General features: G+C 38.6%; 1 protein-coding gene across 1 annotated transcript; it reads right to left on the bottom strand.

Annotated features, from left to right (window-relative positions):
* Positions 1-13,150: 13,150 nt before the first annotated feature.
* LOC119895862 (glutaredoxin domain-containing cysteine-rich protein 2) lies at positions 13,151-21,924 on the bottom strand. The gene is made up of 5 exons (XM_038709248.1): positions 21,854-21,924; positions 21,235-21,418; positions 20,039-20,148; positions 17,569-17,796; positions 13,151-15,600 (listed from the first exon to the last, which is right to left on the bottom strand). The coding sequence occupies exons 1-5, from the start codon at positions 21,908-21,910 to the stop codon at positions 15,427-15,429; spliced, it is 753 nt and encodes a 250-aa protein (XP_038565176.1). The 5' UTR covers positions 21,911-21,924; the 3' UTR covers positions 13,151-15,426.
* Between the last annotated feature and the right edge of the window lie 3,262 nt (positions 21,925-25,186).

Raw genomic sequence — 25,186 nt, forward strand, 5'->3', positions numbered from 1 at the left:
AGATCTTTTTTTTAAAAATCAGTAACTGGAATCAGCCAGGAAAAATGTAATCTGTGCATCTCTTACTACAGCGATAATCATGTGTGTGAACCGATATTGGGCTAATACCGTAGATCTACTGTTGTGTGGGTTTTTCACATTATGATGGTAAGTGGCAGATCAGTTGGCCTGCTGCCATTAAATATCTAATATATATGTATGAAAGAGACATCCTCTATCCCAGAAGAAACCTAAATTACTATGTAGCGTAGAGGACGCAAGTTATTTAAGATAATATGACCGTGTGGTGAACCTACGAACTTAAGTCATATTTAAAGAACTATTATTTTGGGTTGTTGGCCAGAAAAATAGTACTAAGAGTTCTCTCTGTGTACATGTATCCTATACAAGTACAATTTTGGCTGTATTATTTGTGTCCCCCTCAAAAATTTATCTTGAGAAATAGAAAAGTGACAGTAGTAACGTTAGTTTCTGCTCCCTGAACAGATAATGTTAAAGCATCAAAAATCTTTCATTTGAATATTAGGAGTCTTCTCCCTAAAAATTTACTTACTCCATGCATGGGTTGTAATACACAAGCCTAACATCATTACTCTCAACAGTAATATCTCATAAATCTCACAAATTATGTTCTATATAGATCTGATAGGTGCTCCGGGGGTGGGGGTGTGGCTATATGTTTCCTCTGATCTTTTATGTGAGATAATCATACATGCAGCCTCTACATTATGAATGTGTATTTGTTAAGGTAATTTTTGTATTCTAACTATTGGGGGCATATAGAAGCCATCCTCTTTGCCAGCAGAAACCTTTACTTGCCTGATCCCAACCATTAATTCCATTTCCTGTAGAAGCAAAATTATTTACAGTGTAACAGTATATTGTTCCCTTTACTTCAAATTATCAAATTAGGCACTCTGCTCAGCTCTATTTCTCTGTCCATCATGCTGAGAAATCAATTGGCAAAGAGCTTTTATGTTTTATATTTTTATTCAGTGATCTACTCACATATCACACATACGCCATTTTGGTCATCTTGTGGTTGTAATATTCTTTAGGTTTCAGTAATTATTATTATTAGTACTTTTGTGTTGTTCTTTGTTTTGTGTTTTTTGTACATTGACATATTGATAATTTTTTTCTTTTATCACTCCTCTGTTGTAGTGATTGTGACATATGTTAGGACCCTCACAAAAATTAGAAGGACTTAAACCACACCTGTTTCCCCAACAGTGTTAAATGTTAATATGTGCCCCAAAGGGAACAACATCAGTCTGAACTGCGGAAATCACCTCAAGCAAGTCCAGATATAGCTACACCAAGTCCAGTGCCGCAAAGTTGCTCCTAGGCCAATTGGCTTGTGATTAAGTCGAGGGTACTATCTAATCGGCACATGGAAGGAGACACCTGAGCCCAATTCCCTGATTACAAGCTTTGCTGCAAATTAATTCATGCAGTTATCCAGGTATGTTGTCAAGCACTGAGGCATAGAAAATACAAGCTTGTGAGGAGTGTTCACAAAATACTATTATGTCAGTTTTGCTACCCATAAAGTTCTCTACTGTTAAAACCTGACAACTTCTAAATAGTCACTTTGAGAAACACCTGTAGCCAGCGAGTTGGAGCAGACGCTCTGCTTACTACCCTCTTCCCCAGGCTTACTGTTTTTCTCTCCTATACCTTAGCATTCTTGGCAGAAGAGGATTAACCCCAGCTCAGACCAGGAAGAAATCTTATTGGTTTTCTTTGCAGAATTTCTTTTCCAGGTTATTTCTATGTTTTGTGAATATATACCTGGGTTGTTTCCCTTCTGGTTGCCCCTCACACTTGGCAAAAGATAGCCACATGGTCAATGTAAGGCAATTTTCCAGTGTGCCTCCACTTTCTCTCCCTTACGAAATCTTGTTTTATGTGGTAAGCTGTAGTTCATTGATATTGCATTGATATATGCATCAAATAGGTCTCATAATATCCGCACATCAAAGAATACCACTTGGCACATTATTTGTATACATTTCACAAGAGCTAATGTAAGGCAGAAAATATTTCCTTGTTCAGCCAGCTAGCTGAAGATGTGCATCAATGATAACGTTTTAAAATACAGTAGCGTTTATTACCAGATGTGATGGCTCTTTAGTTGAATCCCACACCAGTCCTGTTCTCAGCAGTAACTCCTCCACTCTCAAGCTTCTGCTGTCACTTGCTCACCTTTCCTGCTAGCTGGAGCCAACTTGTAAAATGGACACATCAGAGTCAACACAGCACCCAAAGTGTCTCCAGATCTCCAGGTCAATTTCTGACCTCCAGAACACTGAAAAAGACTCCATCTCTGCCTGATCTCACTCTCTTTGTCTCAGCTCTTTGAAGTATATAAAACAGATTACTAACTTCGCAACTTCATTTTCCCAATCGTATCTTATGCTTGCATCATTTTCTTAATGCACATTTCACACTCCAGATGAACCTTAAACCAAAGTTGACCAAAACTGTTTTAGTATGTGCACACGATTAAACAGAAAGTACATCAACTTTATATTCAATGTATTGTCCTGTATTATAATAAATATTTACTTTAAATGGAACAATGTGTTTTTTTTATAAAAAAAAAACTGCATGTACATCAGCAAGGCACGTTGCATTTTACGTGCAGTACGTGAATCAGGGCTTACGTGGATGCCACAGGCCAATAAAGGCAGGCTGGGGATGTTAGAGGTAGTGAGGAAATGTAGAATGCTAAATGTAGAGGCGCTAATGAGTGTGTGATTTATTCTGGTGTGTCTATGCTCTATAGAATCCAGTATAATAAACAGAGATGCACATTAAAGGCCTGGTTTATCCATCCAAGTGTGCTGCTCTTGCTGAAAACCACATACCTTGAAACCCACAGAAGAAAATGTTTATTATTACATCCATGTCTTCTTGTTTGAGATGACAGTATTTGTTCAAAACTAGAGAGACTAAGAGATACTTACAGAACTACACTCACTACGTGGGGAACTAACACAGACTATTTCAGGTACGTCAGGTACAAAAACAAAGTAATAAATAATGCTCATTGCAGACTCTGATGTATGTTTGTCCAGCTGTTGATTATCAAACTAACTTCAGTGTGGTGTTTTAGCAGCAGCGCTTCTTAGCCCTCTGCCATATGCTGCTACTTTTGCCAGACTTTAAACCCACACACCCAACATGATATGCAATAATTGCAAAACAAACATGCACAGCCATACGAAGGCCTACTAGACTTACAGGAAACATACAAAAATAGTTGGTGGGACCAAAGTTCACCCCCCCCCACACACACACACACACACACACACACACACACCATAATTCACACCCTTTTCCATTACCTCCCAAAGGACTTGTTAGGCAGATAATGAAGTAGTGATAACTAGTGGTTCTTCAGTGTAAACAAGTCACTGTCACTTCTGCTTTAGAATTCAATTATCAAGGATGTCCTCTAAAGCAGTCTGCAGGCTATAAAGTTGGCAAGCTAGAACAGCTTGAAAATTCACTTCAATTCAATTGGGCCAATTGACAGGAGAGAGAAAATGAAGAGCAGAGTAAGAATAGCCACACCAAACACAGAGAGAGGGAGACAAATATGGCATCCATTCAAAGGTTGAGTGTAGTTTTAGAAGTAAAAGGTCAATCTTGTGCATCCCACAGTTATCCAAGGCAAACAACATAACTGTTTTCAGAGACTACAGTCCAAGGTGACTACTAACTCATATCACAGGAGGTTCAATTGGAAAATTTACTTCCACAGTTGGTTGCCACCAGCCATTAATGCCGCTCTTCCTGTCAGTTATCTCCCTTCTTCACTGTTACTGGATATGAGGTAGAACCAGAAGGCAACTAGGAATGAACAGAGAACTCACTGCCTCCATCTGCTTGTAACAAGCCAACAAATTAGCAGCAAATAAATCACTTAGAGGTGGCACTAAAGGAGCCAGCAGAGAAAGAAGCGGGCCAAGGGATCAAAAGAACTGGCAGACACACAGATTTGTTTTTCTAAAGTTAAAGACTGGAAGGAATTTAAGTGAAATTGAGCCCCCATTTGCTTCATCTTATTGTCTCTGGTCTAGCAGAGCAACCCTAGGTGAGGGCTTTCCATCTCTGGCTAATAATTCACGGTCAAAAATGATTAGTTTTAGACACAACCCATCAGACTGTCAACAAACAGACGGCAGGTGGGGTTAAATATTTGCCTGCCAACAGCTGCTGGAACTGTTGGATAATATCACTGGTTTGTTAAAATGGCTCCCTGCTTGAGTGGGGAAGTTACTAGACCTCAACATTCTGGGCATAATGAAATGGAGTGCACAACAGACGATATGCTTTGTTTCATGAAATTATAACGTGAAAAAGAATGTGTTGTTTTGTCTAGTGGCTAGTAGGTGACATACTGTTAAAAGGTTATAAAACCATGTTCATGGGCAATAAGAAAGCTGTTGTAAATTGTCCCAACAGAGTGAAATGATCACATTCTGAATAACACAGGCCCACACACTCATTCACACCACACACTTGTGCCCTCACAGCTCTCAAAACTGTTCTCATAATGGCCATTGTCATCTAAACTAACCATCCTCCTGCATCAATCAGCCTTTCTCTCATAATGTAATCTACTGTTGCAGCTGCTTCTGCCATCACTCTCTCTGTTTCCATCAGTCTCTGTTTCCACTGTCTCAATCCAAGATTGGTTGGAGAGCCGCCCAACAGGGTGTAAATTGATGCCTCACCCTCATTTCCTTTGCTGATTGGACTCCAGCTCTTCAAAGATGAGCACCTTCTGAGCAGCTTGGCTGGGGCTGCCAAGGCTTGTGTGGTGGGATTATGGTGATTATTCAGTGGCACTGGCAGACGGTGGCAACTGATAGCCTGGTTGACTCATGGCTCATGGTTAGACGTGTGGCTATAACTTTAGTGAATTGCTTTACTGGTAAAATTTTACAATTTGCTTCATTGGAAAGGGATAAAAATCAAAGTAATTTAGAACCTCTCGTTATTTCTTTCTTCATTCACTTCTTATTCCTCATTTCACGGTTCTACTCTTGAAAATGCTGTGGGCAAGCAGACTACATTTCTCACATTGTCTTGGGTTGTATGATTTCAGGTTGTAGGAAGAAACACATATTTACTTTGTACTGGCAGTGTATCCTCAGGGAGACAGTTTATTGTTTAGTTATGTAATCTTGGCCTATCAGTCACATGTGGTCTCAGATTTCCAGTATACACGTTGTTCAGTGTCGTCAGGATTTCTATAGAAATATATTGTAAAACTGTGCTCTTATTCACATTGGCCCTCTGAGTCTGCTGCCTCTATGAAGTAGCTTGATTAATGGCGGTTTTCAGTCTGCTGTGTCTGTTTGTTCGAGGTCAGAGGTCTATACTTTCCATAAAGCAAGGGGTCCGAAGAGCTATTACCTGCTTGTGTTAACTGCAAATTGGTTTGAAATATTAGTCAAGTAAGCTGCATACACTGTGACTTTTCCTTCAATCCTGAGTTGCCCTCAGTTAATGATGTATGTGTGCCTCCATTTGAGCACATGAGTGCATTATGGCTATATAAGGTGTGCCGCCATTTGACATCCATATATCATTTGCTATTGATTTGATTCAAATAGTTTAAATTCTTAATATGAAGAGGGCTATTCATGGTTATAATGGATGCATTACTGTATCTGCAAGGACAAAATGTTCTATGCTGAACTACAGCAACCTCTGCTGTGCATAAAAACATCTTGGCTCTTCTGCACAGGAAGGAGCCATAGATTCTAACTTTCTTCACAGTGGTAAGTCAATGGATACCATTTCTGGTGTGTCACACATTTCCAACCGCAAACACTGCAAATTGTGAAAAGACAAAATGCATGCAGAGTGAAGACAAGTGGAAGTGTGGAAGCTTCAGTCAATCTCACCCTATAGCAGTGGCGTTGAGGCATTACTTTTGGTTTGGAAGAGGAGAAACAGGAAAGTCATCAGTAGAGGAGAAAACAAAAGATACAATCAAATGTATCTGAATAGCCTGTCATATATGCCTATGATATGATTTGTTGTTTACATCCTGAAAAGGCCATGTGTGCCAAACATGAAGAACCAGATGCATGGATATCTGTACAAAACAATGTGTAACACAGATGATACTGTAGTTTTACTGTAGTGAAAGTAACAGCTTTGCAGTAAAATATTTGTTTAATGTTGGCAAAATTTGCATTTACTTATATCTAACAAAACAGGTACATTAAGGACAATTTGTTATTTATTTCTCATCTTAAAATCTATTTTAAGGGAACATATGTGTGGGGGACATGAAAGACAAAGTGTAGTCAACATGGAACAAGAACAGATGAAATTGGGTAGTAGACAGAGAGCAGGTAAGCAGCAAAAATATCAAACAGGCAGAAATAGAGTATCGCATGTTTTTTTCAGTCATCAGTCAGATCAGCCAAAAAATAACAGCCTTCATATTTACATTGTGCCAGACAATAGTTGTGGGATCTCATAACCAGCAGAGAATTGATAAAGCAAATGAAAATATGCTCAATGAGGCGATTAGCAATGAATCAATCAACATTTATTTCTATAGTGCTTTACAACAACCGTCAGGTATAAAAAGTGCTTCACATCATAGAATATAATAAAACAGCATATCATACAATAGATACATATAACAAAAAAAAGAAAAGAAAAGTTAAAAAGAAACAAGAAAAAGGAAATTGTCACAGCACTACTGCGTATTAAAAGCCATTCTAAACAAGTGGGTTTTAAGTTTAGACCTAAAAATAGTTTCATCTGCAATTGTGCGAATATCAGGGGGTAGCTTGTTCCAGAGTCTCGGAGCAGCAACTGCAAACGCCTGATCACCCCAATGAAGCATTGCAGTAACTCTGAAAGAGCACTGTAGTCATGCACACCTCCAGTTGATCAGCATCAGCTGACATCCAAACACCAAGGACATTCATTGAAGACAATGAGCCCGCCTTTAGACTTGGCTGACTGATCAGCCCCTCCACCAGTGCATCTCCTACAGTTCTTATTACCACACTGATCGACCATTTTGCTCACCTTTTGCATTTTGTATATCCCATTTGTCAGCATTATGTGTCTTTTGGGTTCTGTTCTGCATCTGCATAGCCCTGTGCAGGTTTTTGCCCTCCTTGCTGAATCACACTGCCGCTAAGAATCCCATGGGACCACCTTCAGGAGCAGAGAATTATAATTACGGCCTGGGCATGAAACATGCAAGGACCCTATTGAAACTGAAGGAATTATAATTCTTCTCCCAAATGAATCTCAATTTTGACAGCGTAAAGGTGGCGAAAATGTACGTGTCATATGATTTTTGTGTATGGGCGTGGCAAAATGGCTCACAAGCAAGTACAGAGCATCCCCTGGGCCACGTTTCCCCGTATTTTACGAAATGTTTGTGGCAGATGTATAATGGTCAGACCTACAAAAAACCTCTGGGAGCGATAACCATAACCTAACAAGAAGTCGGCCATTTTGATTTTAACAGCCATTTTTAATGATTCACAGGTTACGTACTTTAACAAACTCCTCCTAGGGAATTAATCAGATCAACTTCAAATTTCTGCTGTACATTCTAAAGGCATTGATGATGAAAGTTTGTGCTATCTGTGGATTTTCGTCAATGGGGGTGTCCGAGGAATGGTGTCGAAAATCAATGATTCGTCATGAACAGGAAGTTCTTATAACTTCAGTGCATGCTCACATCTGTACAAAAATTTACATGTTGGATGACAGTCCTGCTCTAAACACATCCATATACCAATATTCACTCAAAGTCATAGTCACCTATTGGCAACAGGATGTAAGCCTATTTGATTTACATGGCATTTCATGACAGGTCCAAAACACACGATAACTCAGAGGATCATCTACTGACCTCCTGCCACTGCGCTGCAGCCATGACCAGACCCAACGGCGAGGGGCCATCCAACTCTGCTTGCAGCTTTAATCGGTAAATTAGATTTTTAAGTTTTTCAATTATGATAAACTCAAAATCTGACATTTGTGAGTGAGTTTGAGTGTCTTACACTTTATAGTTTATAAACAGAAGGGAATAGGGACAAACAAATTACAGCACTATGCATTTCAATATTCATTGTTTACACAGTGAAAGGGAATGAATTCCAATTTGCTGGTGGATAAACTTTGACTTTTAAGTTTTTTAATTCCAGCAGTCACTTGGGAGATGTTTTTGTTTGGAGATTGATTTTGCTTAGACATCCATTTTGACTGATAAATATTCAGTGCATGATATTTTTGCATTTGCTTCATGCTGCAGCAATGAAGATATTGTGATTACATTGGTCTGTGTTAGCTTACTGGAGACATGTTGATGCCTGGCCTTTTAAACTTAAATGCTAACATGCCCTTTGGATTCAGGACACTCTGCATGTTTTAGTTGCTCTTTGTCCCGTCTTTGCATATGCACCCCAAACATGCATTCTGTAGAATTTTATTTATCAAATAATGGCTGTGAAATTACTTGGTAACATATGCAAATGCTAATATAAGAATTTGTTGATGCTGTGAGCAACAGTCTTGAGGATCTGCTTTATGCATTCAGTTTGTAGTATATGGACTTGATTTTCCATTTAGAATAAAATCCTTTTAGTGGTGAGCTGCACAACAGCAGTAGCAGAATGTATAATGTGGTGGTAATAAAAAATTCACTTGACAAAGATTTAGTAGATAAAAATATGCAATTACCTAAATTACCCTATGTATTTCCACATGACATGGTGGCACCACTCTGCATAGAAGTTTAATGTGATTATTGTATATCTATTTTTTTTTAGATAAAATATATACAACTGGTGCAGTCTTTGTTTTTATTTTAGTCAATTTATCACAACATTCTCAGGTAGAATCCTTGGCCGGCTGTATCTTCTACTATCATACTACAACAGGGGTTGTGTCCATACACAATGACAAAATAGACATGAATATACTGCCTAACACAGTTAATAAACTAACACTGACTGTTAGGGGAACATTCATGTCCCATGTCAAAATGACACTGCTTTCTACGCCCAACCATCCATCCTAACCTCCTCTCAACAACAACAGCACCCATTACTTTCACTTTTGGTCGTGCCTCCTGACAGACAATTGTCGTTACTCATGACAGCAAGAGAAATGAGACATACCACACTATTTACACTAATATGCTTTTATAAAAAGGTGTTAAGTAAATTAAATCCTTAGTTCACAAATTATCACTTTATTTTAATCGTATTTCAGCTATACTGAACGACAAACATTTCCCTTTGAATTCATCTTGTTTTTAGAAATCAACTGTTTAAATGTTCTTTTCCCTCAGTGTCTGTATCTTTACTGGCAGTCAAATGTACACTACTATGTACTGTAGCTTGGTGACATGCAAAGCTCATGCTAGCACAAGACCAATCATTTGCTATTTTGGACACCACAGTGAATCATCTCCATAAATTGCATTATTACATTCTCTGTGTCTCACGGCAGTTTAGGATTTGTTTTCTTCCGTCATGCAAATGAACAGCGAATTTTCCAGTCAGGCCTCCAGAGTGTAAATTAGATTCAGTAAAAGGAGCTATCTTAGAGTGTGGTTGAAACGCAACAGGGAGACTTTAATTTGTTCTTTAACTTCCTGGATCTCTTTCTCCCTCTCTCGGCATGAGCCGGTGTGTAGACTGGGAATGGATAGATTCATTAGAAGTTTCTACAAACTTGGAGGTGAAATCCAGGGATGTAATTTGAAAGATTTGTCACAGTTTTAGTGTATCTTTGACACCACAGAATAGGAATGCTTTTAGAATTCTGTTTCCATATAGACTTCTCTTAATGCCAGTAGCCACAGCACACTGTGATAAGGGAGGTTAATTTCACATGACACAAACTATTGCGGGATTGCGTTATAAATTTAGTATCAAGCTGAACTCTCACCCAGAATGGGTGAACATGTGGGTGTTAGGCACTGCTTACATTACATCAGGACACATGATTTTGAATGTCATACAAACACAGTGATATTTGATAGTGTAGTCTCATTTACTAATACAAGGTGCGACACTAGCATCCATAATGTATCAAGTGCAGTTATACCACAAGACAGAAAACCCAACACCCCAAAGGAAGAGAACATCAAGGCAGAACTCAACGTGTCCTCTTACATCATGGAAGTGCTTTCTCTGTACTCATGACATTTGGCGATCATAATTATCTTAAAAAATAATTCCTATGTGAATACCTATGTGTGTTTTCACATGTAAAATCTGCTAACTACAAGTTATTACAGAGCAGGTGAATGTATCATATGTGAGATGTTAGCAAGCACTTAAAATGCTATTACAGTAACATATATCATTTTAAATGAGACAACTGTTTCTCAAAAATAATAAGGAAATAATTTAATAAAGTTTAATTGAAACAACAGTCACCCATAATACTTCATTTAAATAAATAAATAGAAAGAATACTAAACATGATACAAAAATAATATACTAAAATCATGTACTGTATATGTGATCATGTAGGATCTTTACACACTTTCACGATATTGTGAAACAGATGTGAGAAAAATGACAATAAAAACACAATTAAAGTGTTCAATACATAGCCCTATAAAAATGGCCATGTCACTGACCTCATGACGAATGAATGATGTCAATATTTATCTAAATCATAACCTTTGACTCTTCGGTCACGTAGACTGTGAATTACATGTGGGTTACACTGTTCATTTGGAGAAAAAATGTAATTGTTGTACCTCTCCCTTCCATAAAGAGGTCAGGCGTCAGGATCAGCTAATAGGAGCTGGTGGGGGGTTCAGCGTTTGGCCAAATGATGCTTCAGCAGGATCGAAGCTTGCTGTGATGGAGGCTTAAAGCCTGATCCAACCGCTGAAGGACAGTCTGTCTAATCACTGCACCACCCAACTGCTCTAACCTAAGGGAACAGGGACATGGTATTGTGACTGAGGACTGTTACTATGTGAGCATGGCAATCCAGAAAAAAAAATATTTAGCAGTTGCTGTTGTTCACTCTTTTCATTCTCTTGTCAGAGTCTAAGTCCTGTAGACCAGAATTAACACCAGGGGTGAGCTATGAAGACACAGACAGGATGGACAGAATGATCATAATTAACCAAACAGAGAAAGTTAAATCTTTTGCAGATGTGGCTCACTTCCCAACAATGTGCAAAATATTCTTGCATGAGAGTTTATGATTAATGTACACAGTCAGCTCCCAGTCTGCTTCCTGTGTTGTACATTACAAACGGGCTATAAGAGATCACAGATATATCTATAAGGCATAATGAATGATGATGCTGCCACCAGGGAAAGTGATTCCCTCTATATTGATAAGCCGTTGTTTACTGGCTGTTGTGATTAAACAGGGCTTTATTTGATAGTGGAATAAATAACCATTTTATGTAATGGTGCACAATATATCACAAGAATAGCAGCTATAGTGGCTTTACACAAATGTGGGAGTGTGTGTCCACTCACCGTAGTACAGTAAACAAAGTCAAGAAAAAGTCAGGAAAAGGCTGCAACATCTTTGATGTCTTGCTTTGCAGAACTGTAAAATGCAGACAGGTTAAGAGCTCTGTGTTACTAATAGAGTGGTGTGATCACTGTCAAAACATTAAAATTTGGTCATTTCAGTCATGTCAATTTTATTGCAGCATGTTTTCCAGGTGTTTTTCTAGAAAAAGAAAGGACAAGGAAATGGGGAAAGACAGAACAGGCAACGTTTCATCATGCAAGTGCACTGAGACTTACTGACACGGAGTTTTGAGGTCAAGAGGCCAAACACGGGTGCGGATTATGAAAAATGGCTTCTACAACAAACCCTCTAGATTTATTTTCTCAGTCTCCCCGCGGTATCAGTGAGGATTTTGATAGCCATTCTCGTAAACCTCTCCTCCTTAAAACAAACTCCAACGGTTCCTTCTTTATTATTTATCCTCCCTTAACTATTCAGTCTTGTACAGTGTTTTATGCATTTTATGCTACATCCCTCTTTTTAAAAAGTATTTTCTTTGGATCTTTTTTGTGATTTCTTTGATAACAACACGGTTTTCTTATTGAAAGTGTTTACCTTATTTGTATTAGGTTGATTTGTTGGTAATGACATATCATAGCATGATGTAATCAGTTGTGTGAGAGTACATATACCTTGCACTTTTTCACTTGGGCCATTCGTCTGATGTGTTGAAACACTGCCCAATCATACAAATAAAGTCCATGTATAACAGTGTGCAGATGCTCTCTGCCTCTTTTCATTTCTGAGTCTACTTTCCTGCTTCTGGCCTTAATATAGGATCAGATGTGCACACAATTACCATTCTACAACTATAAAAGGGTATGATCTTGATGCTCAAGCACGTATTTCTCAATATTTATCTGAAATGCTTTTAGCTGAGCACTACAAACTCACAGAATTTTGTGTAACACTTGTGTGTTTTTACCTGCTCCCTTATCAGTTTAGGTCCTGCGGGACAGAAGAGGCCAAGTACAGTTCTGTGACCCAATTTTCCATCACTTTGGCTCCCATGTGGAATACTGAGGGAGAATGGGAGCTGAAGTGACAAAGTTAAAAAGCTGAGTTTTAACTTCAGTATGGGTGGCAGATTTTTTAGCAGACCAATCAGAGAGAAAGAAAGAGAGAGATGAAAAAGAGAGAGACTGGAGATGCAGGTTCCTCCTCTCATCCCAGAAATAGCGGGCATTTGATTGCTGATGGGGCTTTCAGCCAGGCTGCTGAGAAGCCATATAGTCTGCTCTTTAACTGAGTGTGAGGCTATCTAACGTAATAAGACAAAATAATGGAAATGCCAGCACAAAGATAGGTATAGGTGCAGCGATAGTGGGCTTTAATGGTCTTGGGTGCTTGTTCTGGCGTAACTTTGGGCAACCGACGCCATAGATAGATCCCATAGACGATGTGGTCAGTGCTTTCCACTGCTAACGCTGATTTTGATTGATCATTTCTGCCTTGCAGCATAAGGAAAGTGGTGAAAAATGCCATTTCAGCAGACAGTGCAAAATATCCTACGGCTCAGTGCAGTTTATATCTGATTACGGAGCAGGTAGGAATATTAGAGAAAATGCAGTATGTTTTGAAAAAGGAAAACTGGTAACTCAAGACCGTTCTGCAAACAGAAGTCAAATGCACATTCTGTGTGGGAAACATTGCTATCTAATGTTTAAACCTTACATGGAGAATTTCTGTTTTCTTGTGATGGGTAAACATAATCCTGGCAGATACTGATGTCTCCACAGATGAAATGCATAATTGCATGAAGGTGATCACTCAGAGCCGGCAATACCAGCGTGAAAACTATTACTATAACAACCTTTTGCTTTTGAAGCGATACTGTTTAATTTTCTTCTTTTTCTGTTAAATCATCCTGAAATGGCATGATACAAAACACTATGGTTGATTGGAGTTGATTTGAGGTTGTAATGACTAAAATGTGATGACTAGGAATTATGCAGCGTGTTGCATATGTCTTTATTGTTATGTTCCACTTAGTTTTCAAGCTGGGAACACACAAACAAACACTCCTAACCCACTGTGAAAACACATTAAACAATTAAGGAATTACTTTCACACATTATAATCACAGATGTTACTTTTTGAATTATGATGCAACTCCCACTGCAGGATACATTTAGATTTATCCAGATTACAGCTATAAAATTATACACTTCTACAAAATGTGACATTTCTAAACTGATCTAAGGCTCAGTGAAGAAGCAAGAAAATGCGCCCTTCAGGTTATACTATGAAACAGCGGTTGTTGGACACAATAAAGGAAGAGGAATTGAAAATTAATTAGGTGTTTTATTTCATTCATATACCAAAACTGTGCATAAAGCTTTGAAACAAGTTGAAATGGTAATAACCTGAGAATGTGATTATTAATAAAAAAAAGATCTTCATAATTGCCATAATTCAACTCCTGAGCAAGCAGTACTATCGTAATTTATTTGACTGTTTTCCTTTTATTCTTAACTTGTTCACAGCAAAAATGTCTTAAAGGGGCCATGTGTAGTTTTTTGAGTGGCTTGGAGTGGTGAGGTTTCGGATTGCAACCACTACCTTTCCAAACGTGTGCTCGTGCGCATTCTCGAACTAATGAGCAAGCACTCAGCATCGGCCGGTCTTTCACCATAGAGGCTCTGGAAGGTCAGCATAAACGGTTAGTGACAGTGACAGTCACTATCGGCTAGTAGAGCACATCAACTTTTTTTGTTGTTTTTTATCCTTATGTGAAGTTTGTGTCTGAGTCTGTGATGTGCTGGCAGCCGGTCGTTTTTTGGTGTTAGGGGACTTCATTTCATTAGCTGCCTTGTCGCTGTTGAGAGCATCAATGAATTAGTTGGCAAGAGGCTCACGAGTGTCACAGCCTACTTAAATCCAGTGGATTTCAAGGAAAATCTGACCTGATTTCTTTACATAGGAAGCAGCATAGAGGCTGTTACAAGCAACCGAGAAAGCTGGCGAGTGGTTCATTTCAAGTTTAGGTTACAACCCATTCACAAATGGGAAATTAAAAAATGATTCATTTCGTTAAAAAAAAAACTACATTTAGCCCCTAAAGTAATACACCACCCAAAATCTAGATTTTTGACTTAAAATGTTAAGTGTTTGAAACTTCTTAGCAAGAGTAGCTGCGGTCAGCTTGAGTTCATGGCAACATTGCTGTTGTGTCATCCTTTTTGCCATTGTTGGATGGAGTGCACTTTAATCAAATTTAATTTATGTTGTTAAAATGTATGAAACAGTCTTCATTTTCCCTCCCTCACTCTCCTCTCTCACTCTCTGAATTTCTTTTTTTCCTTTCCATCTCAAACTCTTTATCTTCCAGTCTCTCTTCCTCTCTCTTTAAAAAAAATGAAAGCATCAATTACCCTCATACAGTGGGCTAAACCATGTAGTGATATAAAAGGCTTCATTATTTCTGGTGAATAGAGAGTGGAGATATGAACAGGGCAGCCTTCCCAGTAGATGAAATAAAATGCTAAATGTTTGCATCATTTTAATTAAAATGATAACTCTGTCGTGGAGCCCGGTTTTATCAGGAGGAAGGGTGCAGATGCAAAATAATGTGACAACAAAAAAGTGATTATGTGTTTGTGTTATCAAGCCATGTTCACTGCACACGGTAATTGTATTTTATGATTTTGTGCCCTGTGCACAGTCACAATTCCCCTTTCCAATGATGGCTTATGTTTCCTAGTAGTGCTTCGAAACACCCCACCAAGAACATTTTGGATTAGAGCAATATTGCCGCTGAGACTATTCTGACGAACTGATAGCACATCAGGCGTACACTCACACTTTCATTCACTCACTCACTCTCTCTCTCTGCCAGACATGGGTGTCAGCCAAACAGTGCTATTTGCTGGAGCAGGACTGGCACTTCTCCAGACCATGGGGGTAGCAGGCTTGGCAACGCAGATCACTGATGGACTCATTGAAGCGGTTCGCCAGCATAGACAGCTTGCTACCGTGACACAGAGAGCAGGGAGCGCAGCCCGAACCACCACAATGCTGGCAGCTGTCAGCCTCCTGGAAACAGAAGAAACACATTAGGGGAGAGAAGAGGAGGAGAAAGAGGAACCGTAAGGTTGAGTAAAAGTGAAAAGGGGAGGGAGAGGTTAGAATGGGTGAGAAAGACAAGAAAGGTAGGGATAGAGTTATAAAAAGAAGTTGGACAGTGATGGGAAGTTTGTCAGCCATTTCTAAGCAATTGCTGTATATATAATGTATTTAAATGTAGTGTCAAATCCATCAATAATTTATAATATAGAAATTTACATTTAAATATATTACTCATTTTACTCTACAGCTTTTTCAAAACTAATTAACTTGCAACACCGTTAGCCAGTTCATTAACAATGGACATTAACATAGCTATCTAGTCTAACTGGCCTGCCTGCTGGCAGACACTAAACAACCATAACAACAACGATTTTATTATTTAAAAATGCCTCTGGTAAGTAGCTGTGTTGCAGGATAATGTACAGCCAGCTGATCATTACTACAGCCAGCTGGTCATTACTGCAAAATTTACAATAACGTGCAGTTGCCTGTAGATTATTGACAAGATGAGGGGTGGATAGTAACAGAGGATGTGCAATGAGGTTACACTAGGTTACAAATATACAAACTGCTGGATGTTGTAAATCAGTAGAAAAAGTTCACAGTGAAAACTTTGCACAACGAGGTCTGTGGATTTTCCTGAGTAACCAGGAAGTTACTGTTGATGAGGTTTCACTGGTCTAAAAATCATGGCGCAGAAAAAGTGTTTCTCGATTCCTATTCAACAATTCCTTTCTCAAACAGTAAAATACAATGTGACTCGAAGTGAGAAAGATATTTTTGAGTCTGGAGGATCCCTTTGTTAAGGCTATTAGTTACAATTTGAATCAGATAATCAGTAACTATTGGACCACCATTTCAATAATAACCCACCCAACACCCTACAAGCAAACATTTGCGGATGAAATGCATCACAAACAGCAAGTGAAAGTGTTAAACTCACTAAATTTCACTGGAATTTTGAAAAACACAGAGGTTTTTAGTATGGTCCATGCATGTCAAGCTGTTTCCAGCAGTGGAAAAGTCAAAGCAGCTTAGGTTCACAAGGCTAAGCTGCACACAGGCTGATGCTCTGACTTAGAGTTGAGCTACATTTACACCTACATTAGTTCAAGCTTCACATAGGGTTAGTGATGTATTCACTCACTATACTGTGATCATCAGCTGTTGCAGAAATATCTAGGTCCATATTTGTGTAAACAGTTGCAAAATGTATGCACATACAAAGTAAATCCATGTTTGTGTTAGAAAGAAAGACAATGTAAAATGAACTATCTTTGGGCAAGAAAGTCAAAGATGATAAAGAAAGTAACAAAGACAAGTGAGATTGCCAAATAATGAAAAACAAAAAAGCTGAGAATGAACTTTTTTTCCTAGAGGCAGAGAAAATGAGAAAATAATGAGAGAGGTGAGAAAAGAGTGCAGGGAGTGAGGGGAAGAGAACAGTAATCAGCCAAGGAGGTGAGAGGGAGGGGATAATAGCAAGCTGGGTATCCTTGCGGGCTGGCAAGTGGCAGGCAAATGCTGCAAGGGCAGAGTGAAACTGTGGACTCATCAGTATCTGTTCACAGTTGACAGATAACGCTAGGACAATGGGATGGTGGTTGTTGCAGCAGGAGGGGGCAACAGGAAAAGAAAAGAAAAGGGGTACAAATAACGTGGCAGTTACAAGGAAACTCAGGGAAGATTGTGGGATGAGAATAAACACCCCTCTGTGAACAGTTACAAATTACAACAATATGGCTGTACAGATGATTCTGCAGTTATCCTCTTGAAAGCAAAGATAAAGTGAAGAAAGGATGGCTGAAGACATATGCAGAGAAAGAGTCAAGAGGAAGGATGGGGTGAAGGACATGCTGAGAGTGACAATACCAAGAAACTGAAACAGGATGATAAAAACCATACTACACCACTGAGAAAAATTTGGATCATTACCTTGGTCTCTGTGTCGCTGATCTGTTTCTCCTCCTTCTCCTCCCCGTCCTGTGTACAAAGAGCTTTAGCCCTCCTCCTGCTCCCCCTCTCCCTGGCCTTTGGGTATCCCTCCAAGTCCACAGGAGGCAGTGTGTGTTGCCGCAACACTTCAGGCTTCTTCTGTGGTGCTCTGATGATGCGCAGATTGCTGGTGTAGATTATTATTTTGCCAAAGTCCAACACTGAGGACTGAAAGAAACAGATAATGTCAGTTATTATTAACAACATCTGGTGCAACCTAAGATTACGTATTTGAATTAGCCTCACCTTGCGTTATATATTTCCTTTCCCAGATTCCATCACTGCAAGTCTGAGTGCCCACATTTAGCTGTGGGCTTTATGTGTGGGTGAGAAGAGGTTTTGAATGCAGCTGAAGAGTCATACCCCTTGTGCAAAACGCAACATGCTTTGTAGCTGCTTCTGGTCTATTGAGTCTTCTGGTGGTGGAGAAATTGGAAACTACAGTAATTCTTCATTTAACTAAGATTTCCTCCTTTATGATTATCTAGTTTCTGGAGAGAAACCATTGATCTTTGATGATAGCAAAAATATAGCATCAGGCGTAAATTTTAGCAGTAGCAAATTCAGAGCATTTCGTTGCTGAACTTCAGAACAAAACACTGCGTCATAGTTTCTTTATTATTCCATAATTGAGCCAGAATTTACGTAACAGAACTTTAATATCTGTTATTAGATATTCTCTACTCACATTGGGAGTGGTAGTTAATTTCTACCTTAAAGCATAGGTGTCATTTACACTGGGGACGCTGCTTTTTTGTTTCCCTTTATATAAACAAAGACATTTCCACTCTAAATTGGAGCAGAAAATGTCTCTAGAATGTAGGAAATTAAGTGTGTAATGCTCCCTCCTACCCCCACCCATATAAGGTTAAAAATCTTCTTGTCCGGTTCTCGTACATCATCATGACACTACTGTATCATAAAACCCCTAAACTGAGCCCTTAATATGTCCCCACCACTTTTCAACACAAAGTGATACCCCTGCCTTGAAGTGTTTATGTACACAGTAAATGAGTTGCCAGGTTGCATTTTTAAAACATTCAGACATGATAATCAAATAAAGAACTTTTTTTTCTTATTATAAAGCAGAAAAAGAAACTCATATAGGCATGAACTCATTATACCTTGTACAGTAGGGGTGCTCCTTTAGGACTACTCCGCCATCCTTTCAATAATGCTGTAAAGGATAAGCTAAATCCAGCTATTTTCCACTGATAAATGTGATAAATACTGGCCTTGGTCACCAGGGCCAAGCATGCCTTTGTTTAGAGGATAAAAGAATGAAACTGACACGAAGCCAGCAGGCAATGTTGATGACCTCCCTCTCTGCATGCTGCACTAATGAAGCCACTGCCACAGCAGCTCAGTAACAGTGGCTTTTTCAATGTGGTCAGATGAACAATTTTGTAGCTGTTGTTGTTCAACTTTAATTGTTTTACAATTTTCACCCAGCAGCATGCAGTTGCAGCTTTAATTACCCAATGATTCTTCCCATTTTCTATTTTAAGTGCTGTCTCTTGTTCTGTCCTAAAGATGTATAAATTCATTATTAAATTACTCTGCGTTGGCTGGTAATTGTGTATGTGTTTTGTGCATTCATTTTGGCTTGTCTGTTTGCTTTTCAACATTTGTAGACTTGCAATGCTCTGTAGGGGGTTAAAAAATAAATAATTTCCAAGGAGCTGTGATACTTTCTTATTATAGTTCGTTTTATGTCAGTATATCCAAACAGATGTAGCAAAGTGATCATGCTCCAAAATTAGTAATTTACCATTCAAAGGGTGTCAGACATCATTTTAAGGTGCTAACTGGCCTTTTCTGTAGTTGGGCTGTTTAAAATAGCAAACAATAATTCATATTCATAAACATTCATAAATAATTACATGCAGTTTGTTGAATTGACAATGTTTGTGGTGCTATATCGCAATTTTCAGCAGGACAGGAAGGATAAAATACATGAATCGAAGATGAAAATATCTATTTATCTGCCATTTAAAATAGGGAAATTTGCACACACACAGGAAGGACAGGATTGGTCATTGATACTTCAATACTTTTTTATCCATTAACTATAACCCTGACACTCTCTCTCAGGATGCCTACAGTCCCATTAAAGTTACCATTGAGATGTGATGTTTTTAGTTCTATTACCAAACAGTTTTTAAAGATCACATTAACTATTAACATTTTAATTAAAGTTCAGCAAAATCTTATTGTTCTGGATTCCAGTTCATATAAGCCACGCAGCAGAATGAATTAAGACAATTAAGATAGGTCCTAGTAGCCTACTTGACATTCAGACAGACAAAACTAACACTGCTAGTGGGAAATGTGATCTAAGTTGATCTTGATTAATGTCATTTTTCAATTTAATTTAGATAAATCAAAAGCAGCTAGCAGCATTGCTTACTGTGGCATCTCCCTCTGCTTCCTCAGTCTGGCCTGCAGGAGGTTTGTAGCTTCCCATTCCTCTGTACACGTTTATTCTCTGGGCAATGAGCCCTGTTGGGGGATAGACACCTGGGCACAGAATAAAAAATGTTGTCAGGATAGAGTGAGAACTTGTACAAGAGATTTGAGACTCAAGTCCTTGGTTCATCCACAAAAAACTGCGTATTTCCTATATGTCTGAATGCATGTCCATGACTGAATTTCTTGGAAGTCAGGGAAGACTCTGACCGTCTGTACAGAAACTAACTGTGACCACCCTGGCTAGCTGTGTTAACCAGCATAGCATGCTAGCCTTAACAAATCCTCTGTAACAACATACCAATTCTAGACATGTTTTGAGGAAGAGATGCACTCTCACTAGAAAAAACAAGCATACTAAAATTGCAGGGACCAGTTACCAAAAAAACAAGCAGATACTCCAGGAGTTTGTGGCTAACTTTAATTTTAACAATTTGTTTTCTGTACAGATTAAACAAATAAGTTATAGCATGTTAATTAGTGATTCTGTCACCTTTGGATAGAGCCAGGGTATTTTCAACAAATGTTCAATAAATTATTTTATTCACTTGAAGTATACACAAATTAGGACTTAATGTTTTCATCAAGATGTTTATTTTGTTGAGGAAAAAGGACTGAAAAAAGCTTTTACTTAATTTTACTCATGCATATTTGTTGTCTAAGATTTTATCATAATTGTTTTGAATGTTCTACCTCAGATTTGTGAAGTGATTCACTTTTTGGCATCAAGTGTTTACCTTCAAACCACAATCAATAATCAGGTTTCTTCAACTTTCAATCAGGAGCTAAAATCAGCCTTTAAACCTGAAAGAAATAACGATTTGATACTTGTGGCCAGGTGACTTAGCCATATCATCCAGCCCTAGGAATCAGTTAGACTTTATTTTAGCTAGATTGTTAATTCTATCTTTGCAACTGGAAGAGAGAAACAACATGCTTCAGCTCAACATGTTCTACCAAATAATTTCATGGAAACCACTCCACCATACAGGCAGGACCATGTACAAATGTAATATACACATTCTGTTGGTCTCCCTGGTTACCAGCTGTCTAGCCCACACAAACAAGCCTTAGTACAGCCATGCATACAAACTATGACACAGTGGTACAGTATGTTACATAATAATAAAAACCCACCCTGTTGGTCCCCATGAGAATCCTCAAACCCACAGAGCTGCTCCACCTCCAGATGGCTGGGAGGGATTTTGCGATGAACAAAGCTGTGAGGGTATTTCTCCTCTGGACTATCCAGCTCCTGACCATCCTCATACACGTGCTTCAACACCCGGCCACTGTACGATGACGCCAGCTTGAACCTCACCTGTGGTTTTGAGTTGAAGGTGACATGTTTTTCCCTAAATGCTTCAGGTGCTGAAAAGATCAGCATGTTAACTGCTGTATAGTGACTAACTTGCCTGGCTTGCTAGAATATAAAAGAGTAGAGGGAGGAAAATGCACATACTGTGTCAACACACAAGTTAACATCCAGTATGAGTCCCTTTCTTAGTTTGCAGTTTGACAACATCAGATACAGTTAAAAGCTGAGCGCTATCTTCAAGAACATCAGCTTCAGCTAGTTGTGTGCTATAATGTAAAGCAATATGTCACTGATATTAAAGCAATTGCATAAAAAAAAACTTTAAACAGAAAGCTCAGTAATGACCCCAATATGTCTTTTACTCAACATGGTGCATGCATAAAAGTAGGCTGCTTCAAAACCCACAATTTGAGAGAAGCATTCCTGTAAACAACTTACCTTTCTGGGCTTGGTGTCTTCATAGCGTTGATTCAGCTTTCTCTGGAGTTCTTCCATGGTGGCTGACTGAGGAGGGGACGCTTAGAGAGCGTCAGTCCACCCAAGATGCTCCTTACCTGGGGCAAATTGACATCAGCTGGACACTGTGGTGCCTGGTGTGATGAAAGGTGCACGGAAGGATGGATGAAAGAATGGACTGATATACAGCTTGATGGAAGCACAGGGTGGATGTGAGCCCGACTGAAGAGCTGTGCGTTAAGGAGTGGGTGGATGACTATATGAGATAAAGCTCCCTCCGTGTGTCCTGCCTCCTGAGTTTGACTGCACCTGCTGTTTTAAGGGACCACCTTTCCAGCTCCCCGTGCTAAATTATTCACAGCTAGATCGCATGTACAAAAGCGTGGTTGAGAAACCAGAAGCTCCATCATGAAATAATTATGATCACCAGAATAGAAGGTATTTGAAGCCTGTGTGGAGCACTGTGTGTTTGTGTGTTTAAGGGAGAGAAAGAGAGAGTGAAGCTGTGTGTGTGCGTGTGTGTGCGTGTGTGTGTGTGTGCGTGTGTGTGTGTGTGTGTGTGTGGGAGTTCTTAGATAGTTGTAGGACTGTCTGTCATTGGACAGAAGCCGAGAGCATCAGTGTTGAAAAGTAAACATGACATTTGATGTCTCTTACTGTCATACTGAAACCCAACCTCAAAATATATCTGTGAATAGTAAGAGTTGTATTGCACTGAAAGAAAGAAGCACTAAAACTTCAGTGTTTTATAGAGTCTTACTTCATGACTCAGTGGAGTCTGAGTCAGTCTCTTTGAAAGTGTAATCTAAAGAGTACCTGTAATACTAGTGAGGTTTTCACACCTGAGAATGACTGAGATATTTTCTGCAGCAGACTATGCTTAGGGACCTCATCTAGAATCTACGAAGATTCAAAGCCAAATCAAACAGGCGAAATCAAAAATTCAACTCCTTTGGAAAACACAGACATCAGTCCAGACATTAAACTGAGATGAACCATACCAGATCTTTTCTGTAACTCTCAAATATCTTGTGGATCTACCCCTATTGGTTGCCATCATTACAGTTTAAAAAAATAAAATTAAAATGAACAGCTTCATTTCATCTTACAGCCAAAGTGCTCTGGGAATGAAAAAATAATAACATGAACAATATTTCAGCTAAGGTGGAAAGGATAGGAAAAATGTAATATGAGTTAAAAAAAAATACAATTTAATTTACAGAAAGTTATTTCAAATTTACCAAAATCCTGGAAAGCAATTTTCCTATCCTAATCCTACAGTGCAATTACTTGAACTTATGAATCATACAATTAGTGTTTAACTAAATCACCATGTGCTAAGTGTTTCCCTTTCTAGTATAATGGCTTTAATTATTTGGTAAATTACATATACTTATTTTGTACACTGTAAAAAAAATCTGTACTTTGACAGTTTTATTCCTTTTTATTTCACAGATTTTTCCTGTATTTTTGAAATACATGAAAAAATTACAAAAATAAACTGTGAATTTACATGTCTAATGTAAAATAACATGAAAAACCTGTAGCTGTCAATAACCATAACATTTCTGTTATCTTAAGGAAACTTTTTGGGTTTTTCACGTAAACAAACTGTTACAATACATTCAGGAATTTCCCGTATTTTTATTTTTTAAAAATGTATTTATTTAAAAGAAAAAAGGGTTCAGTTTAAGTTTTATACTGTAAAAACATTTCTTAAACTTGGTACAGTTAGTAATAGTTAACCTTAACAAAAAACATTTGTTCTGTAACTTGACATAGATTTTCTTGTTAATTGACAAATATCTCCTTTAATTATGGATATTTGGAAAATAAAAACATTGAATAAATTTTAATCAGTATATAGTGTCTACAAGTATTGTTAAACTGTCGAAACACAGTTTTGATCATTGAAAACAGCCATAATTACTGTAATTTCACAGCTCTTCCATTATGTATGAGCAATAAGCAAAAGGCAGATGATCTACACTAGCTTGCCGTTCCTTACATCCAAAAAGCTTGACAGCGTTTGATTTACAATATAACTGCATTGATAAATAGGACTGTGTGATCTGACAGTATACACTATATTGCCAAAGGTATTGGGACACCCCTTCCGAATCATTGAATTCAGATTTTCTAATCACTTCCATGACCACAGGTGTATAAAATCAATTACCTAAGCATGTGGACTGCTTCTACAAACATTTGTGAAAGAATGGGTCGCTCTCAGGAGCTCAGCGAATTCAAGCTTGGTAACTGTGCAATAAGTCCATTTGTGAAATTTCCTTACTGCTAAATATTCCATGGTCAACTGTTAGTGGTATTATAACTAAGTGGAAGCGATTTGGAACAATAGAAACTCAGCCTTGAAGTGATAGGCCACATAAAAACCCAGAGCGGGGTCAGCGCATCTGCAGAAGCTGCCAACTTTCTGCAGAGTCGAGAGCTACAGACCTCCAAATGTCGTGTGGCCTTCAGATTAGCTCCAGAACAGTGCGTAGAGAGCTTCATGGAATGGCTTTCCATGGCCGAGCAGCTGCATCCAAGCCTTACATCATCAAGTGCAATGCAAAGCGTTGGGTACATTGTGAAAAGCACTCCGCCTCTAAACACTAGTGCAGTGGAGACGTGTTCTCTGGAATGACGAATCACGCTTCTCTGTCTGACAATCTGATGGATAAGTCTGGGTTTGGCGGTTGCCAAGAGAATGGTACTGGCCTCACTGCATTGTGCCAAGCATGTAAAGTTTGGTGTGGGGGTGTTTTTCAGGGGTTGGGCTTGGCCCCTTAGTTCCAGTGAAGGAACTGTGGAACTGTGGAACCAAGACATTTTGGACAATTTCATGCTCCCAACTTTGTGGAAACATTTTGGGAATGGTCCCTTCCTGTTCCAACATGACTGCGCACCAGTGCACAAAGCAAGGTCCATAAAGACATGGATGAGTGAGTTTGGTGTGGAGAACTTGACTGATCTGCACAGTCCTGACCCCAACACGATAGAACACCTTTGGGATGAATTAGAGCGGAGACTGCGAGCCAGGCCTTCTCATCCAACATCTGTCCCTGACCTCACAAATGGTCCAAAAGTCCAATGAACACACACTTCAGAAGAGTATTTTGACTTTTTCATTAAAGGAAAATCTAGTATTTGCAGGTGCTGTATCATTTTTTTTTTTTACAATATATTGATTACATTAACAAGATTTTTATGTGAAATTATATAATAAAACTCAATTAAAAGCACTCTACTATAAATTTTAAGCCTGATTATTTGTATTATAGCAGTTTTCAACTTTATTTAAAAGTTATTTAG

The sequence above is a fragment of the Micropterus salmoides genome, unplaced genomic scaffold, assembly GCF_014851395.1.
Source record: "Micropterus salmoides isolate LMB-PRFRI ecotype aquatic unplaced genomic scaffold, ASM1485139v1 Ms_hic_scaffold_9, whole genome shotgun sequence".
NCBI lineage: Eukaryota > Metazoa > Chordata > Actinopteri > Centrarchiformes > Centrarchidae > Micropterus > Micropterus salmoides.

Coding starts and splice junctions, on each gene's coding strand:
- LOC119895862 (XM_038709248.1), bottom strand. CDS start 21,910: ATGGAAGAACTCCAGAGAAAGCTGAATCAACGCTATGAAGACACCAAG. Junction 21,419..21,853: donor AAGACACCAAGCCCAGAAAG/GTAAGTTGTTTA, acceptor TCAAAACCACAG/GTGAGGTTCAAGCTGGCGTC. Junction 17,797..20,038: donor AAGCAGAGGGAGATGCCACA/GTAAGCAATGCT, acceptor TGTTTCTTTCAG/TCCTCAGTGTTGGACTTTGG.